The sequence below is a fragment of the Scomber japonicus genome, chromosome 9 (genome assembly GCF_027409825.1).
Source record: "Scomber japonicus isolate fScoJap1 chromosome 9, fScoJap1.pri, whole genome shotgun sequence".
In the NCBI taxonomy this organism is placed as follows: Eukaryota; Metazoa; Chordata; class Actinopteri; order Scombriformes; family Scombridae; genus Scomber; species Scomber japonicus.
Window position 1 is genome coordinate 30,235,990 of NC_070586.1, and position 20,440 is coordinate 30,256,429.

Genomic DNA, 20,440 nt, shown 5'->3' on the forward strand with positions numbered 1-20,440 from the left:
CTTGCGCTAACATTCGAAGGAAAACACTTTTTTTCGTGGTCAGCCAGTGCAACATCCTAGTAGCTCTGAATATAATTGTTTTGGTCTAAAAATAGTTGTCACATTGCTACAGTCCGTGACCTCCAGTGGATATGCAGTGATGGATTGGGGGAGTTGGGGGGGTTGACAGGTAAAAGAGTAAGACACCCTCTATTCCTGTTGGAAAAGCCACCTTTCTAAAAGGTTCAACCATCCACACTTTGACATAGATGTTAATGTAATAATAAAAAAAGTCAGATTAAAATTTCACATTTGCAACTGAGGTACCATCCCCTCAAAAGACAGCACATGGCACATTGGAAACCAATGTGTATAAAACCACATGACATGCTCACACAAACATCAACACAACTTGCAGAGAGAAACAGTTATCAGCATGTTAACTGCTCCTGCACTCTAGTCCTTCATTTTCCTTCACAAACAATCATCACATATTGAAAATCACAGTTAAAACAACAATATGACAAAGAAAGAAAACAGCATGTTTTTTTTTTCCCTCTCCTGACTGATGAGCGTTTTCACACCCTCACATCCCAGACTCAGCCTCTCTCCTGCTAAACTCACAGCCAAAAGGAAATGTTTCGACTCTGAGGCAGCTTCTGAAGGAAGTAACAGGCTCAGATGACGCATATAAATGCCTGGAGAGAAATGTACGGCTGGTCTAACACTAGCAGACAGACTGACATGATCTTGACCTCCATGTGAAATTATGATACGTAACAGTGAAGGTTGCCAACACATACGGATTCATGAAATAAGCAATCATACCATTTCTCCAAAGCCTCCCACCTCCCAGACACAAAAATTAGCTGAACCCCCCCACCCCTGCCCCCAGAAACAAAAGTCATATTTACAATATTTTACAAAATTGTACAGCTCACGTAGGCCTATTATGTAACTGTGACTAATGACCCTTGTCATCTGACCATTATTAGTGTAACAAGTTTTTGTTAAAAACCTACCAAGATATACACTTTGTGACACATTTTCAAGAAATAGTATTAATCACAAATGTTTTGTTAAAATTCAGTATGAACTAGTGACAAATATACAGTTTTCCAGTACAAATTACAGCTCCTGACTTTCAGACAGGTGTCACTTGGAGATACAACTCCTCTATCTCAAAGAGATCAGGTTCAGAGGTCAAATAACCCAATAAAACACAGCCAAAATAGATCGAGAAACAAACGCAGCCATCACAAAAAACAGCATGGTGAAACATAACAACAGAAAAAAAACAAAAAAAAAAAACACTAAAAATACAGCATCTGTACGTGTTGCTATTACATGTAGTGATAAAACTTTTTCAAAAGGTGTCTCTCCTTTTGTGAACTTTTTTAAACTTTTTTTTTTTTTTTCAGAGGAGGTGGAGTTTAGTGAGGCGTCAGTAGGGTCGCCAGGGTGGAGGGGTGAGGGTTCAGCCACCCAAGCCGGAGAGGTGGACTGGACAGAGACAGGCCAGATCAGCTCCAAAGCAGCTTCAACTCCTTCCAGCTGTCAGTCTACAGCTCTGCACTGACACACAAAACACACCTGGATTACTCACAGGTTACAACAAAGCAGAGCAATAAGTTACACTTAAAACAACGTAATGAAAAGCAAGAGGGCTGACTCACATTCTCAATGATAGCCGTTGGTGAAGGCCGTGGCAATCAACGGACCCTGTGGGAGCAAGCAAGTTCAATGTTCAGTTTTTATTCTGAATGAACTGAAAATCTGAAGCAACAATTACACCAGTACATTACAAGAACGTTTAAGCTTTGCTATAGTTGAAAAGTTAGTGATAAAGATTAGCAGTGCCCTGGACAGCTTAGCTTAGCACACATACTGGAAACAGGAGGAAACAGTTAGCCAGGCTAAATCTGCACCTCTAAAGTTCACTAATTGACATGTTTGTTTTTGAAGTATTTTTTCTGGTGTTGTTAGGTGACTTTTGTTGCCTTGGGATGGAGCCATGCTAACAGTTGCCCCTGTTTCCACTCTTTCTGCTAAGCTAAGCAAGTCAGCTAATGGCTATAATCAAGGTGGTATGTTCTTATCGAACTCTCATTAAGAAAGCAAATGAGAATATTTCCCAAATGTCACATCAATAAAGGCTGGAACTCACCCCCAGACTATGGCTGAATCCAGTGCTTGGGGCAGGGCTAGCAGCACTGAGGTAACTGCTGACCGCCGACTCCTGACCGGCTGTACCATAAAGGTCTGCCATCGGCCCCGGGCTGCTCGTACCCAAAAATCCAGCTGAGCGAGACGGGGTGGAGCCTAAAAGTACAATAACAACAACAACGTCAGATTTGTACTGTTTGTAATATCCACATCATCAAAATCAAGGCTAGAAGGGTTCAAATCATTTTCCGGAAGCTCAACTTCAAATCATGTTATGGGATGCTCAGTTATTTCCATTACACCAAAATGTAGAGATGAAGTTATGCATGTAAATAATGACTGGTTAGAGTTAGTTCAGACAGTTAAGAGAACCACGTAATGGACAATAAATACTGTACTTTTTCTAACATTTAATTTAGCTGATCTGATGCTAACGGATGCTATGGCTAAGTCTGCCATATCAACTTTAATATATGTTGGTGTTAGTAGGTTCCAATGAGGCCAAAAAATAATTAAATTCAGACTTTAATTACTTCTCTAAAAAACTGTACTATTATTATTTCAGCTCCCCTTTTCTTTTCAATTAATTTAAAGTGGGATATTTTGTTAGTGTCAGTATTAGGATCTGCTCAGTATTACAGGTAACTTACTAAATGCAAAGTATTGTTGGTACATACTGAATAAGAAACGATATGTAACAATTTTATTGGTAAGCAATATTAGTAGGCAAGTATTGGTGTAAAGGGGTTGAAAAGTTCAATCATTTTCAATAATTACTTTGAATCTGAGTATGAATTGGGTTGCCTTTATTTCACATGTTCAGATAAAAAAAAAAAAACATTATCTAGGGCTGAGCATGACCATGATGAGAAAGATAATCATACCTCTGACTACTGCTGCTGCCGCCGCCGCTGCTGCCATTGGTCCGTACGCTGTGAGAGGAATGGCTGAGGAGAAAGAGAAGATCCAGGTTGATCATCTTAGTCTTCAGGCACGTAACAGACATCACACGAAGTCTCACTCCAGTGACCTCAGAAAATTTATTAAAATTTCACCCAAGTCTTATGGGTAAATCACTGATGTGCAAGGAAATAAGATTAAAAAGCGGCCAAGTGAGGTCACTGCTGGAAGACTTCAGAGTGAACAATAAAGCCTCATTACTGTCAGCAATCCTGCCTCCAGCCCGAAAACCGAGGAGGACTGACAAACACAAACATGCAAACCATAAGATTATTGATAAGGTGTTAGTGCTAATGTGTCATGTAGCAGACTGACAATATGCTGCTTGTAAAGTCCAGAGGAGGGACTGACTGACCTGTGAGCTCAGGGGGGTGGGGTGAAGTCAGAAGGGGAGTCCTCTCTAAGTGGAACTCTAAAACAGAAACATCAGAGTGCTGTTGAGACAAACACCACCGCTGGCGAGGAGAGCACACACACATACATACAGGCAGGGAAACACCTCCAAGGTGAGGACAGGAATATAGAGAGCACATATTGGGACACAACAGGGTTGGAGGAATGCAAGTAAACCTTATAATGAAAAAAAAATGTTACAATTGTATCATACAAATTCATACAAAAAGTAGGTTGCATATTTTTCTTATGGTGGGCATCTAAATCAACTTCACACACACACACACGCACACACACACGCACACACACACACATACACACACACACACACACACTTGTTCACACATGAACAAGCAAGCTAAGCAGATGCAATGCCACTCCCTGATATTTACAAGCAGCCATTTACACTCGCAGTGTTTCACGTGTTTCTATGGAAACATGTTTGTATTTGTGACAGTGTGTCTACTGTCCACTACAGTTCAACACACCACTATTAAATGCGTATTCATACAAATTAATACCAGCCTCCATTCATCTCTCCACTCCATTCAATCACATATTTTCCTGCTGCTCAGTAAATAATTAAATCTTTAGATGTGCGCTCGCCTACAACGTAACCCTCTATTACATCATTCAAAATAGTCCCTGGTAGCTTAACAGAACATTTGACTTTAACATCATAATTTGTGTCAAATTCTGCATGAATTCCAGCTTAAAACTAGAAGAATAAACATGTATATTCAGCAAAGGACACAAAAATGGTTTTAATGTCTGTGCTTTCATTGCATTACAGGTGACATATCCCCTAAACTCATCCCAAATCTCCTTCTATGTCTCACCTACCACCATTTAGGTGGTCTAAGTGAGCATTTTTGCCTCCTGTCTAATCCTGTGTATTTATTTCTCTGTAAATGTGCCAAAAACAACTCTACTACACAAAGAGTGTAACATGAGCAGAATGTGTGGTGTGATTACCAGGGAACTGGTAGGTATATCCAGGGGTGATGCCAGCGTAGCTCCGACTGGTGTAGGTGGCTGTTTGAAAGCCTGGATAACCTGTGGAGACAAGATGTCACAGCAGCAGTAGTTATAGTTATGTGATATCAGTATTAAAAACAACTACTCAGAGTAACAGGTGTGTTGTTGTGCTGCCCCCTAACTGTGAAGCCTGGTACAATCTGTGACATGCAGGTGGGTGACACTCTACACCTGTGGTCTGGATTTCTTCACAGCGACAGGACTGAGCTGCTTACTGTCTTTGTCTGCATATTACACACACAGAGGTTTTCTTTGTGTAGCACCTGACACCAGGAGAACTAACCTCAGGACAACATCCACAAGGATTACAATAATCTTGTCCATTATGAACCCCATAAGATAACCATGAAATGTATTTATTTATTTGTCCCAGTGTGGTGGTGTGTCCCTCATACTCTCTGTCTGTTGAACGCCCTGATGAAGAAGAGGGTGCAGTTCTCAGACTGAACAGTAGGTGGTAGCATTGGTGTGGCAAGTTTAGATTTAGACTCAAAACAGATCCTGCCTGTTGTGAATTTCAATTTAAAAACTATTAGAAAACCAGTTAGGATAAAGTTTGAAGCAATGAGAATATCTGAATTGTTAAAGGGTCCTTCCACACTAATTTTCCCTGAGTTTCAGTTTACTTGTCATGCAGAGTACAGCTCAGCTCGTGAAAAGAGACATTAAATGTCATTTGTGGGTTTAGAGGGATCTTTCCCAAATTGAATAGCCCTGATGATATCACTAAAATATGACATCATCACAATGATAATCTGAGAATAAGTTTTTAACAAAGAGTGCGTTGTAATCTTGAGTGGAGTAATGAGAGGTGCTTTTGAGTTGATTGAACATTATGTGGGATTGAGTGGTTTCTTCTCTCGAATCTAATTTTGTTTTCCCCTTTTAAAAGTAAAATCAAATGGATTATAAAATATAAACCATTATGAGACAAGCATTATCACAAATATAATGTAATGTATAATGGGGATGTATCCACATGTTTAGTTGCAGGTATTTTAAGTGAAACTACTTGAATACATTTTTCAATGAAGCAGTAGATTTCTTTTCTCATTACAGCCACTTTTGGCAATTTCTGAACTTTTAAGATCTAAATCATCAAGGCTGCATGGTGGCGAGTAGCAAGCCGAATCGAGCGGTCCATTTCAGTGGTCAACTTTCTTCCCATGAGGCACTATGTGACCTTTAAGGCAGCTGGGGCTTTCAGAGCACGAATAGCTATTATCACACTCAGGTGAGAGAAACAGCTAGCGTGTGGCCACATCCTTCCTGTCCGGATCAATACAAACTTACCCAGCATACCAATACCCAGCATGAAGGCGTCCATTCCATAGGGCATCACCCGAGATCTCCCCCTGGCTGAGCCCGTGGGGGACATCACTTCCTTGGGCTGAGCTTTCTTACACTCCACCTGTTTCCAGACAAAAACACATATGTACAACTTGTGGCGCCTAAATAACTGCGAGGGGGGATTTATATGAGTGTTTTTACACAAATTGAGCCACTCACCATTTTGTTGTTGATCTCGTGGAAGTGGATCTCGCACACTTTCTCCACCACATCCTCGTTCTCGAACGTGACAAAGCCAAACCCTGGCGAGGATGAGACAAGTGCATGAGGGGAACATTTCACACAGTATTTTGGGTTGGGGTTATACTGTAGGGCCTTTATGTGCAGCAGTAAAGCTAATAGTCTCCCGTAATCAGTGATGTAATAGCCGCTTAACACGTTTACCCCCTCCCCCCCTTCTTTTCTATGCTGCTATTCTGCACTCATCCTTTCTTTCCCCCCCTTCCTAGCCAGAAGGCCTGGGCAAAGCTGGTAGGCTGTCATAATCGATCAGTCCCAGGGTGGGGAGGAGGTGCTTAAGGAGGCTTTATCCTGATCCCGATTAACGGACTGGCTAATTAGACTAGCCCTGTTCGTCTCCTCCAGCTCAGCCCACAGGAAGGAGGCCCGTGGGGGTGGGGAGGGGGTTAGAGGGGGATCAATAGATACCCAGGAAGGACTGGAGGAAGAGTAGTAAACTGAGGAAGAGTGAGTGGAAAGACAGAGATGTAGGAGGACAGTGAGAGAGATGTCCGTCTCACCTCTGTGCCTGTTGGTGGTCTTGTCGAACATGAGCATGGCATCGTCGACCTGGGGGAGACAAACAACACAGTTTTTTTTTTTTTTTAATGCAGCGCTCTCTTGCCACGCGGCATATTGCCTGACCTCAGCCCTTCTCAAGTTCTGCAGGGAGGCTCAGCAACAGATGGACAGAAGAGGAGGAGGGCAGGGGTGGGGGGACTGGAGACGAGCGACAGGTTACAAAAGAGGAGGTTGGGGGGGGGGGGGGGGGGGGGCAGGAAAATATGAAGAAATACTGTACAACCAGCCCTGGTGCTCTATACGGTGAATGCACATGATGGGTGGTATGAAAAGTTGGAAGCTGAATTTGCTGCTAAACTGCCCGGTCACAATCCCTCTCACAGAGAGCACATAATCCGCCCCCCCCTTTTTTCTCCCCTCCAAAGTTTGACATTCCCATGGCAACTACACAAAAAGTCCTTATAAAAGAGCTCGAGCCAACATCAAATATGGTTTATGAATAGTGGGAGAGTGCCAGTGAGACAAAGGGGGCCGCAAAGAGAGAAAAAGTCGACAAAAAAAGTAGCCGGTCACAAGCAGAAAGGTGAATCCTGTGGGCAGGTGGAGACTTGATGAGAGGGGAAGAGCTGATAGAGAGAGGAATAGCGACAGGTGGAGATATGGTGAAAGAGAGCACAGAGAGACCAGTAAGAGAGAGAGAGAGAGAGAGAGAGAGAGAGAGAGAGAGAGAGAGAGAGAGAGAGAGAGAGAGAGAGAGAGAGAGAGGGAGAAAAAGGAAAGGGGGGGAAAAAAAAGATTGGGTCAAAGTGGAAAGGGAGGAGAAAGAAGAGACAAAGGCAGAGGGAGAGGGAGAACAAAGAGGCCTGGAGGCTTTGTTTGTTGGCACAGTCAGCCATAATTCCTTCTCCTCTTCTCCCTTTGACCTCTCCCTCCAGCTCGGCCTCCCTTTATAGAGCAAAGACACAGGTGTCTATTCTATACCCACGCACACCCAGAGTTTCTTATGTCAAAGTTGACCTACTCTTTCTTTTCCCTCTTTGCTTTTTTCTCCCCCTCTTCCTCTCTTGTCACAAGTGGACATGTTTACACTCCAGTCTGCACACAGAGGTCCAAATAAACATTTGGTAAAATAATCTGTGCTCCACGTCTATAATAAGTTTATTGGCAGCTGTAGTGGATATGGTCCACTGAATAATTTGTCATAGTCACATACTCAGACATACTTGTGCTCAGCGTGTGTGTGTGTGTGTGTGCGTGTGTGTGTGTATGTGTGTGTGCGCATGTGGACCCCCAAGGGCAGTTTGCCTACAGAAAGGTCAAAGGTGATTAAGGAGTGTCAGCGTGAAAGAGGACCTGTTAGTCTGATGCCTCTCAAGTCACCGGTTGCTTCCACCCTGACATTTGCACATAGCATGCAACATGCTAAACTCTGTATCTCTGCACAAACACTTGCTGTTTAGTTGACACTTTTGTCCTTGAGGCCTTTAGAGCAGGAAATCCCCTAGCTACAAAAAATCTGAACGATCAATCGTGTTGAGAGCAAAGGTCAAGAACGCAAAAACCCAGAGCACACCTTGTGATTCATCCAAGAGAGCTGTGCTTTATATTCGACATGAACTCAAACTGCACACAATCGCCCCGGAGGATGCAACCAAAACATCACAACAACAACACCTGCAGCTCCAGTTAAAACGTTGCAAAATGGAGTTAATTGCACATCATTGGTCGATATTTCAAACAGTGGGCATTTTTATGGCGTACCACTGGACAATATTCCCTCTTATCCTTTTTTTTTTTCCCACCTCTCATCTTCCCTGTTATCCCCTGCCCATCCCTCTCTGCACTCCTTTGTCCTCACCAGGACGGGACACAAAAGGTCCAGTGAGGCAGTCTAATCAGGAACTTCCATGGATGGCTGGAGCCCACATTTCACCGTCCATCCCTCGATATCTCTCTCGGCAAAATTCATCTAGACGTTATGATTGAGAAGGGAGCACAGAGAAACTCGAGGCCAAACCTTTGGCACTGGAAATAAAGTACAACGCAGTCGGAAAATGCAATGGATGACACCGACTCGTCGCGTCTTTGACTTTTAGAAGTTTCAAGGGCTCGCGGTGCAAAATGTGCTTTAAAAAAAAGTTTGAATTATTTGTTTATTTTCATCTATTCCGCTTCAACCCAAAAGTCACGTGGCTCTCAAACTCACAAGTGCTGTAGATAGACACGTTTCTCAAAAGGCTAACATTAGAAGATGCGTTCAGGAGATCCAGAAACTTTCAGTATGCAGATAACTTCTGGGCAAACTAACAAAATATTTGTCTAGCTTTGTAGAGAGGCATAATAGCCCTCGTAAATCTCCCCCACACCCCATCTTTGCCCCAGTTCCCTCTCTTACGCCTCCGCAAACCTCTCTCAATCAGACCCTCCCTCCCTTGTCGGTGCCTTTGTCAACCCATCATCTATTCTCTGCCACATGCCTTTCAAAAAAAAAAAAAAAAAAAGCAGAATAGAAGAACTTGGGCAAACTTTATATAGAAATATATTTAAAAAACACACAAAAATACATCAAGGTAACAACTTCTAATATAAAAAGTTGAGTGATTACTTTCTAGGTTTTTTTGCGCATTAGTCGACTTGTATTTATTGTTACTAAACTCCAGAGTTGACCCCCACCCAACACACACACACACACACACACACACACCCACACACACTCTCATGCTAACACCCCCGAACACCACCTCATCCCTCCTCCTTCAGAACAAAAACCCCCTTGCCCACAGAATTACTTGGGGACAATGGGCAAGCCAGGTCACCACGGTAACGGGCCAGGAGGGGGTTGTGGGTAGGAGCAGCTGTTACATCAGATTAATTCAGATTCTGATAATCCCTCCTCCTTCCTCACCATCACCACACACTCACTACAAAACTTTTCTCCCTCCTCTCCCCTCCCCTCCTCCCCCGACTCCCTCTTCATAGCCCCCCCCCCCGCCTAACTTCGCCTGCTGCTCCGGCTCTGCGCCTCCCGGAGCCTCTCGGCCTCGTTATTTTTCTGTTCCTACCCTCTCGAAGCCTTTTCTCTCCCTCCTTTCTTGTCTCCCCTCCTCCCTCCTCCCCCTCGCAGTAACTCCTTCACTTCCACGCGGTCGCTCAACTCTGGGTGAAGTTTTTCTCAGAGAATTTGCGACGAAATAAGGCTCGGCTGAGCTTGCGGGATGTGAAACTACATGTTTCTGAGCTGTTGGTTAGTTTTCCGCACTGATGCCGCCAAAATAAACTTGTGCGTCAGTTAAAATGATGAAAGTAATCCTCTTTTCTATTACTTCACTATGAGGTATTCACTCGGCATATGAAACACAGCCTGGAATCAGACTGAAACAGTTTTAACACTCCTCAACATCACTCACCTTCCCAAACTGGTCAAAATACTGCTTGACATCCTCTATAGTTGTGTTCACCGACAGGCCTCCCACAAAGATCTTCTTGGTTCGGGTCACTAACTGTAAGAAATAAAAACAGAATGAACCAAACTTTTGCAGTGACTGTTGTATCTGTAAGTTTACAGCTTCAGAAATTACATATTTATTTAGGTAGCAGGTGTCAGACAGGCAAAAAAGTTCATCCTTTTTTGTTTCTATAGTTTAACTGCACATTTTATCTCATTCTTCTACTTTATTGCTTTTAATTACAACCATTCTATTGTAGTGCTTTGTGTAGCTGAATGTACGTAATTCAGTAAGACCATTTTCTGATTATTTATAGGAGAGAAAACTGAGTTACACAATATAGAGAGAGACTTACTGTTATCGTCTAAATAAAAAGTGTAAGTTTATACAGACGGGTGATAAATTAAAGGAAAAAACAACATAAAGTGTCTCAGTAACCATGTGCCACCAGCACAGCTTCAGTGTGCGTTGGCATTGATTCTACAGTCTGTGAACTCTACTGGAGGGATGAACAGAGTTCTTCCAAAAGATATTCCTTCATTTGGAGTTTTGATGATAGTGGGGGAGAGCACTGTCTAACACATCAGTCCAAACCCCCCCATAGGTGTTCATCTAGGTTGAGATCTGGTGAGTGTATAGGCCACAGCATATGATTGACATCATTTTCATACTCATCAAACTATTCTGTGACCCCTTGTGCTCTGTTGATGGGGGCATTGTTAACTCTAACCCTGGAAGACACCACTCCCATCAGGATAGAAGTGTTTCATCATAAGATAAAAGATCATCACTTACAACAACTTTGTACTGATTTACAGTGATCTTTCCTTTTAAGAGGACTAATGGACCCAAACCATGCCAGCAAAAAGCCCCAAACAGCATAACAGAGCCATCGGATCCCCTCCTGTGCTGGTTTCTAGGTGTATGTCACACATGCGTATCTCATCTCATCTGATAGTATCACTGTTTTAAACATCTCTGTAGACTGGTGTCTGTGGTTTTTGCACCATTTCCAGATCCTATTAACTGATGTATTTCCCATAGATCTAAATGCAATCCTTATCTATTGAAACAGCAGCCAGTTGAGCAGTCTTTGTGACTGAAACTCCTGTCATCCTTGCCCCAACAATCAACCCTCTTTCAAAGTCACTTCGATCATTTCATCTTTCATCTTGATACAGTATCAGGATCAACTGGGCCTGCTCAGCATTTTTATACCTGCCACAGAGTATGATTTAATGTTAATTGCCTTAAATGTACCATGCAGTGTACCTGTGTGGAAAGCATCTGCCTTCATTATGTTTTTCCACTCATTTATTTAATTTGTCACCCGTCTGTAAATCCACATGTTAAAGATCCACATGTTCAAGATTATATTTTCTTATATGATTTTGCCTTATTATCGGTATAATAAGGGCCATTATTAGACACTGTTTTACTGTGTTGAAGTTTCATCACTGTCACATTTCCTACGAAGTTCCAAAACAAGTTACCTCTCCTTCTTGAATGTTTGCTACATCTGTTTAACTTGGAGCCCGCTCTTTATTCTTTGTATAAAATGCACTACTTCCTGTATTGGACACAAAGCCGATCCTGGGTGCAGCCTACACTTGAAACCTGTAATTATTTTGGTCTTTTGCATCACTTTCATTTTCTTACCTCTTAGCTCTTTGTAATAAGATTTGCTCAGTCACATAAATATGAAGGACTGGCAGTGCGTAACAGTATATTTAGTATTATGTCAGCAAGATTTAAACAAACAAAATGTGCATTATTTACAGACGTGGAAGGTGAAATACTGTCAGTTTTTCAAATTTAAAAAATACTAACTTTTTCAAGGTTGTGTTGCTTCATTTTTATTTATTTTTTGTGCTGTTGCAGGTGAGATGATGATGTAAATGAACATCATATTTCCAAAATCAAGCCATTTTAGTCAATCATTTTGCCATATTTGTGTATAAAGTGTTAAGGTAAGAGTTATAACAATCTCCCTGTGCACTGTTCGCACTAGTACCAATGTTTTTCTTCCTGCTGTGTGCCTCATCAAGCTATTTTCTCTATTTCCCAGAGTGGTGTAATCAACCAAACAGAAAGAAAACCCCACTAAGATCAGAACAGAACGTACTTGAAATACAATACAGACTTTTTTGGTGGGTTTAACAATAACGCGTCTCTAAAGTTGTCAAACTTTTTGTTAACACACGATCACATAACAGTTCAGTGATGTCAGCGGTGCTCATGTTCATCAGATTACGAGGCATTAGCCCAGATAAAGAGACTGAAACACTCAACACACACTAACCCGCTGCAAACAAAGCGGACGCAGCTAGCGCCAGGAGACGGTTTGACTCACCTTGGGTTGAGCCCTGCGAGGGAATGCAACCTTTGGATCGATCTAAAGGAGAGAATACACACAGACAGAGGAGACTTGGTTAGTGATGTGCCGTGATACTGATGAACCAGCAACCTGTCGCTTTTCCGTGGTGCACTCTGACATCACAACCTCATCTTTCACTATCTAATGACTCATCAATGAAGGTGTAATATAAATCCTGTAATCTTCCTCTTAGCTTTGCACAATGTATTCACCAGCCCTGTATCACAGCTTTGATGTGCCCTTTTTTTTTTAAAAAGGCCTATCATAGATGGGCTTCACTGTGCTGGAAAACAGAATGACACCATTTATAATTGTGAAGGAAAATCTAGATGAAGCTGACATCAAATGTGCAGCGTGTTCTCACATAAAGACATACTAAGATTAAAGTTCTAATAATAACTTGCTTTAGACAGCAGACGGGGGGTCTAACTACGTCCTGGTCTGAATGCACTGCTGGCATTGATGTGTGCATGCGTGCGTATTGGTTCCTTAGTGTGTGTCAACTTCTAACCAGTAATGCAGAAGTAGTTGATATAAAAGAGAATAATAAAACCTCCATTAGGAGATAAATACATTGACTTTTCTCTTTAAAAGGGTCATTTCACCAAATTTAAAAAAAACAAAAACAACTTTCCACTAGCAGATATTTATGCATTTATTCACCGATGTTTTGAGAGATTGGGATAAAATTCAGCAGCAAGATCTGTTGCCATGAGTCTGGATACTCCACAGTTTTCACAAGAGCTATTTTCTTTGAGTACAGAGTAGTCTGTGATTCATCTGGAGTAACTGCTAAATTTGATCTGGAGAGGGAAGTTTCAATTATATTTATTTTTTTGTCTCAGGTACTGGCTGTCTGGCAAGAAGTGTCTGCAATCACTCAAGACATATTCTGCTGCATGACCCCTTGTAAAACCACACCATGTTATTTTTACACAAGGGGCTTTGTAAGGATTAAACAAACAAGATATAACGTGTTAATTAATGAGCTTTAGAGGTGCTGTTAGACAGATATTATTACCATTAGGCAGCGCTATGCAAGCTGTTTACCCCTGTTTCCAGGCTTTATGCTAAGCTAAGCTAACAGGTGATGGCTGTCGCTTCATATTCATCAGAAAGGCAAGAAAGCAAATAAGCATATTCTCCAAAACTATTTTTTTAAATGTTGTAAATTAAATTCCATTGAGTCCCTTGCCCAGGTTGACAAAACCTGGGCAAGGGAAACCTAACTGCCTTTTTGTCAAAGTGCAACTAATGATAAAATGAATAAATGTAGATTTAAAAATTGAAACAACCCTTTAAATCCTCATATCATTATATAACTTGTTGTACATCAATTTGTTTTACAGCAACTTATACTGGAGTAAAAAATACTGTTAAATCTATAAAGAAAAGATACGTAAACTGAATGTAGGTAACCCTCTAGATTCAGTTTGTGTGTGTGTGTGTGTGTGTGTGTGTGTGTGTGTGTGTGTGTGTGTGTGTGTGCGTGTGTGTGTATCTATGTACAACATGAGTGTGAGTGTTTTCTTTAATTCCACAGGGTTTTTTTGTTTTATGGTTGCTTGTGTTTATATTCTAGCATGTGAATGGTGTACACACATGCACATTTGACGTATTTGTACATGTACGTGTGTGTGTGTGTGTGTGTGTGTGTGTGTGTGTGTGTGTGTGTGCAGCCGTGCTCAGGTGGAATGCCTGGGAATATCCAGTGAACCCCTGCCTCTCTCGTCACTACCATGTGACATGTGATCTCCTGGAATCTCACACAGGCACCACAATCACAAACACACCTCACCTCCGCGAGGAGAGCCCGGAGAGGGAGGACAAGTGTGTCAAAGAAGGAGTAAGTGAGGGACGAGTAGGACAGAGGAAGACAGGACAGAGGGGAGGGAGCTGTCAATCACACCACACTGACAGCAGATCCACCGCATTTTGTTTGTTTGTGTTTGTTTGTTTTTGCCTCTCTCAGCTTTTGACGGAACATGTATCACAGAGATCATCTGTCATCCTTTTATGTGGGAGCCATAACCTGTGATCCGGATCGTCCTCTGCTCTGCAGGTCCTTACGTTTACACCCAGGAAGAAGGACCAGATTTACTTTCTTAAGCAGAATAATTCTTATAATGATCTTAAAACTACTACTACATAAAAAAACATTGCTAATTGATACGTAATTGATACTGGATTTTACCAAGGTTAGAAAGAGAACCACACCATGCCATGAGGATGCAATCATAGACAGGCTGTAAAATTGGAATTTGAGACCTCTATATTAGTCTATACTGGTCTAATAGAGCTAGAGAACAACTAGACTACTCCACACTGTACTGCTGTTACACTAACAGATGGTGAGACAGTACAGCGCTAAGATTAGTCCATAACCATGAGAGGGTAGAGTTGAACTACAGTAGAGAGCTAGAGCCTCTATGGTAAACCGCATGCGTTTACCAGAGTAAGGGCAACAGTGTTGCTTCTACTTGAATGAGAGTCAACATCAACGCAAGTTTTTTGTTGTCTGTTCTAAAGAGCAGAGTGAGAAGACTAGGCTAAGACTGGAGGATCAGATGCAGAGTCTACTGTTTAGTTTCTATGGTGGCTAGACTACTCTGATAGTCACCTCCGGTCACCAACCCTCCTGATGTCCAACACTCCTGTGCACATTCAAAAACAAACAGACACACACACACAAACAAACAAAATCAAACACAGAGCAGCACACAGCACATCCGTGGGGAGGAAATTGTGGACGTTAAACAGATAAAGTGGCTGCAGTAATGAAAGTGATGTGTGTTGTGGAACAAAATGTTGGTCAAAGCAAAACTGAGAGGTGTATTTCACATTAAAAAAAAAGAGTGAACATTTGCACACTTTTTTTTCCAATTTTGAGACAGCTGCCAGAAACATTGTTCAGACTGAGGCCTGACGTGTTTGCACTCAGAGTAAGGTAAGAGGAAGCTAATTCCAGGAGAGGTTTATGAAATCAGGGCAATCCCCTTTGACCATCTACATCCCAGATATGCAACAGTTGGCCGAACACACTGCCTGTCACCGCCTGAGCTAGGAACACACTTAATGCTGCATGCCGATTGGGCAGCTTTCAACATCTCAGGAGGAACAACCCAAGCTTGTTGACTCCAATCCTACCAATCCTATTAGTTAAAGGAGCCACACTAATCACTTCTTTCCACCCAGGTCAGCACTGAAATGGTTAACGGGGCCCCACAAACATCCCCTGATGCAACTCTGCACAGAGCTGTGTGACTTTGTTGTAAAACTCCTTGGAGCTGTGCACCTTGGAGCCGCAATTGAATGGAAACTTTGTTCCACAAACGTGCAGTTTGCATTGGCCGTCACTAGCTTTTACAGATACCAGGAAGCAGGGAGGGCACCCAGAGGGGCAACTAAGAGAGCAGTAGTTACATAAATCACAGTAAAACCTGCCTTCCTATACCGGTCAAAACCAGGCCGCATCTGTCCTTCAACACAATAAGTACCAATAAATTCCTCCGCAGCACTGTATTTGCTCTTTAGCCTCTCCGCTGTGCAAAGCTCTGTTATTTCCAGTGCCGGAGCGGCTCAGTCGGTCACAGCATGGCACATTCTTTCTGTTGCCACTGGAGAACTTTTCTCTCCCCTCTCTAACAGGATAACCTGTCTGCATGAGAGAGGGAGCGAGGGAGAGGGGGAGAGAGGAGGAGGGGGGGTAGGGCAGGGTGAGCAGTCTAAAAAGGCCTACTCTACTCACCATCCAACCCCCGTGGATGATCAGTGAGCCCACTCCACAGAGAACACACACTCCCACACCCACCCAACCGCCCGTCCAGCCCTACAAGGCTACCACAGCCCCCCGCCGACACCGACACACCCAACTGCCAGCCACAAGGGGCCCTGCCACGGCCCACGAGGCTGCTGCACTGCGCGGCGGAGTTCATGCATGCACAAGTTGAGAGGAAAAACTCAAATTGATTTTTTAAATTTTTTTTAAATAAAAAAAGATGAATCATCATCTCTGGAGGGTGTCATGAATAAAGTTAGTAAGTTGCTTGACATGAGAGAGGTGACATGAGGATAAACTATCAGTATGGTGACCTCCCCACTCTCCATTTATGTCGATTTCTGGTATCCAAGAAATGATTGTAAATGATGTTGTTGTTATCTTCCTTTTTTTTTTCTTTTGTGACAGAGCCATTCTTCAACTGTGGAGGTGGGGGGGGGGGGGAATCACTATGGAAACAAACCCCATGGCGAGTTAATGGCGTCCAACCATGATGGCGCTACTTGTCATAGCTGTCGTGCCTGTAAGTGACACTATAGCACTGGGGCACTGGGGGAAACCAGAAAAATGCAAAGAAGCTCAATTGGGTTTGACTCCTCTATCAAACAACTTCCACCGTTGCTAATTTTGGATTGATAATAACAGGGATTTCTCATTTCCTCATCTCTTCAACTTTCCACAACAAAAACCTTCTTTTTTTTTCTTCTTCTACATTTCTTTCTTTGCCACCTCCACTTTATCTCCCAGAGACTGGAGGAGAAGGTGCATCGCTCAGAGCACAAAAGGGGAGAAAAAAAGGAATAGCCTTCGCCTCATTTCAATACAGTGACTAACCCGCAGCCATCACCACTCCCACTGAGGAGAGAGGCGGGGGCAGTGGTCCCTATGGCGACCAACGGGCCACATTGTTCCCAGACCGGCCCACATTCATTACTGACACACACACACACACACACACACACACACACTTTGCAACACACACACACACACACACACACACACAGACGATTAAAACATTTGAAGTTACAATTCACACAGGTGGAAGTGCAGCAGCCTGGCCTTTTTTTTTTTATCATCTCCACATTCACTGTTTTATTCATCCTCAGATCAACAGGAAGCTGATGGCAGTTTGTTTGTTGCTGCTTTCACGCCTCGATGATTTCAGGTTGCCTTTGGAGAAACTTTTTTGAGGGTTTTCTACTCCTTGGGACAGAAGAGAAAGAAAGGCAGAGGGAAAGATTTTCTTTCCCTCTTCCTAAAAAATCTAAATCAAAAAGAATGGGAAGTGACCCTGTGCGGTTTCCCTTCTTGTTTCTATGGAAATTGACACTGGGTAACATTTTCTTGCCTGTTTAGCTGAAGCAAAAAAATTGAGCACATTCTCCCCATGTGTCTCTGCTTGGTGTACCCAACACTTGATAGTGACTTTATCGTGTTAGGCGAGTAACATCTGAGGTGTGTGCGGTTGGAGGAGCCAAATGGAGAAGGCCAGCAACAAACACAAACACGCTTTGAGGAAAAAACATCAGCATTGCATAACCTTCGTAAACATTGTAAAATATAGCAATGTTACACCTCTCCTGTGGATCATTGGAAAATCCACTAATCAAACACTAAGCAATGGGATTAGTTGGTGGTGGGAAGTAAATACAGAGAACTCACTGTTTTTGAGTCCAGCTCATGTCTGGTTTGGGCCAAAACTTTATCCACGCCGGCCTGATCAACAAAGGTGACGAATCCGAACCCCCTGCAGACATCAGGAAGAGGGGACATGGTATTAATGAAATGAATGAGTAACCCATGTTGACATGTAATGATAAGTTATGAGCGGCGAGGAATCACAGAGCTCAGATAAACTTTCAGCTCCGGTTAAGAAGCCGGGGCTCACAGCTCCCTCACCTCGAGCGCTTAGTAACCGGATCTCGCATCACCATACACTCCTTCACCTCGCCGTACTTGCAGAAGTACTCCTTCAGACCCTCTGAGACACAAAACAGAACAAAAAAAAAGGTTTATGAAGGGGGACACGTTAGTTAATAAGAGCTCTACAGAGGTGAATCAAGAAGAAAGCAACGTCTGATAACTTTTTATTCTAAAGTTGGCAAAGGAGTCTGGCTGCAGAGGGTCAGCAGTGATTTTCTTCCTCACAGCTTTTAATTCAAGTGTATAAAACATGAAATAAACACTGATTACAATATAGAAAACTTCAAATCACACAGTTATTCCAGCCAAGAAAAATATTCACTTATTACATCCTGAATAATTCAATTCCCAATCTTTTTTTAAACTGGCCTTAAAGAATCACTAATTTATTCTACGGCAGTTCTGAATGGGGTGCATTCATTGTGAGGCGAGCTTCAGATTTAAAACTCAAAAGGAGAAAAACAAATAAACAAATTCAATGTAAGCAAACATGAATATTAAGAAATACAGCTCCTCAGCTAAAGTTTCTATTGGGGCCATCTCATCCACGCCAGCACTTTTTAAGACATAGTGGCATTTCATAGAGAGAGCTAGAGGTGGAAAAAAAAAAAAAAAAAAAAAAAAAAAGATTTACCTTGTGTTGTTTGCCAGCTGAGTCCACCTATGAACATTTTGCTGTGGAAAGAAAAAGAGAAAATATTTATATTTGCATTTTTTTTTTTTTTTTTTTTGAAAGTAGGATTTGGTGGGTTGATTATTTATGTGCTTACTTAGTAAAGACAAACTTGTTATTGAGGTTTTTGAGAGTCTAATCCTGGAGGGAAAAGGCAAGCATTTGAGAGTGTATCACCTCTGATTTTTACATGAAGGCTCTCAGTGTGGAGGTGTGCGGGTCTGGCTGCACACCACAGTCCCCCTCGCAGAATAGCAGGTTTGTTTCTGGAGGGGAGAACGAGCGGAGCTACGAAACAGGGGGGGAAAAAGTTTTTTTTCCTTACCAGGGGTCGTGAGGGGAGTCCGTGGTGGACAGGCTGCTCTGGCTCCCTTCCGTCTCCATTCCGTGTCCTTGCTGTATGTGTGTGTCTGTGTGTGTGAGTGAGTGTGTGTGAGAGTGAGTGCCGTGTGTGTCCGGGCCGAGCCGAGCCGAGCCGTGCCGTGCAGTGCGGGAGAACAGGCGGAGAGTGAGTGAGAGGAGCTGGGCGGGTTTGGCCCGGGGTGACAGGGAGAGGGGAGAGCGGGCCAGATGCAGGCTGGGACAGACTCCACCTCCTCCTCCTCCTCCTCCTCCACTCAGTCCCCGCTGCTGTCTCTCATCATCCCACCGCCGAGGCACGCTGCTCCCGCGTCAAGCACGCGACCATCAGACGTGCCGCTTCCGCCGCCGCTTTTCACAATAATCGTAGTGAAGCAACCGTTACAAGTGCTGCGGTCAGAGATATGTATGAAAAGTTAAAGGCAATACTCGCATGTGCATGAATGAATGCCCAGAGTTATTGCAAAAGTTTTTTTTAAAAAACTATTTACTCAGCTGTACTTATAATGAAGGTACTTTACTTCAGTATTTCAATTTGATGTAAGGCCACTACATTTCAGAGGGGAATATTGAACTTTCTACTCCACTACATTTGTTTGACAGCTTTAGTTACTTGCAGATGAAGATTTGACACAATGGATAATATAACACGCTTTTAAAATACAACACATTGTTAAAGATGAAACCAGTGGTTTACAACCTTTTTGTCTTTTGACGTCTTACAAAAAGCAGTGTGTAGTCAGGCTCACATTTCAGATGTCTATGAGTTGTTAACAGCTCCAACAAATAGTAATTTTTCCCTCTAAACTTCTCACATGGATGAATTTCAATAAATGTTCAAATGATCCAATATTTCAGCAAAAATCAAAGATTAGAGAAAAAGTCCAAAAGCTGAAAACACATTTGTGTATCGGAACTGGACTAAACACCGTGTATAAAGTAGTGTAAAGTAGCTCCATCTTCAGCAGCTACAGCAGTAACATGCTGCATCAAGCTGAAAAGACTTACTGCTGTACTTTTACGTAAGTGGCATTTTATACAGGGCTTTTACTTGTAATGGAGGATTGCTTATAATGGAGCATTGCTGTATTACTATTTTTACTTAGGTTAAGGACCTGAACACTTCTTCCACCAATGTTGAATATGGAAGTGTAATCAATTACAGCCCTTGAATCTGTTCTTATGAGCAAACAGTACTCTATGCAATTCAGCAAACTAGCAGGTGTCAAACAATGATATGCATTTGAGGTCAGTGT

The 20,440-nt window shown here is 42.6% G+C and overlaps 1 protein-coding gene across 2 annotated transcripts; it reads right to left on the reverse strand.

Annotated features, from left to right (window-relative positions):
- Nucleotides 1-877: 877 nt before the first annotated feature.
- msi1b (musashi RNA binding protein 1b) lies at nucleotides 878-19,664 on the reverse strand. Of its 2 annotated transcripts, none has more exons than XM_053325383.1 (15): nucleotides 19,150-19,664; nucleotides 18,786-18,826; nucleotides 18,128-18,209; nucleotides 17,891-17,975; nucleotides 12,427-12,468; nucleotides 10,035-10,127; nucleotides 6,627-6,675; nucleotides 6,046-6,128; nucleotides 5,830-5,947; nucleotides 4,474-4,554; nucleotides 3,461-3,517; nucleotides 3,030-3,092; nucleotides 2,147-2,301; nucleotides 1,656-1,701; nucleotides 878-1,549 (listed from the first exon to the last, which is right to left on the reverse strand). In XM_053325383.1, the coding sequence occupies exons 1-14, from the start codon at nucleotides 19,206-19,208 to the stop codon at nucleotides 1,660-1,662; spliced, it is 1,050 nt and encodes a 349-aa protein (XP_053181358.1). In that variant the 5' UTR covers nucleotides 19,209-19,664; the 3' UTR covers nucleotides 878-1,549; nucleotides 1,656-1,659. The 2 variants fall into 2 exon arrangements, with proteins under 2 accessions (XP_053181358.1, XP_053181356.1); XM_053325381.1 differs by having other exon boundaries at nucleotides 878-1,554.
- Nucleotides 19,665-20,440: the final 776 nt, after the last annotated feature.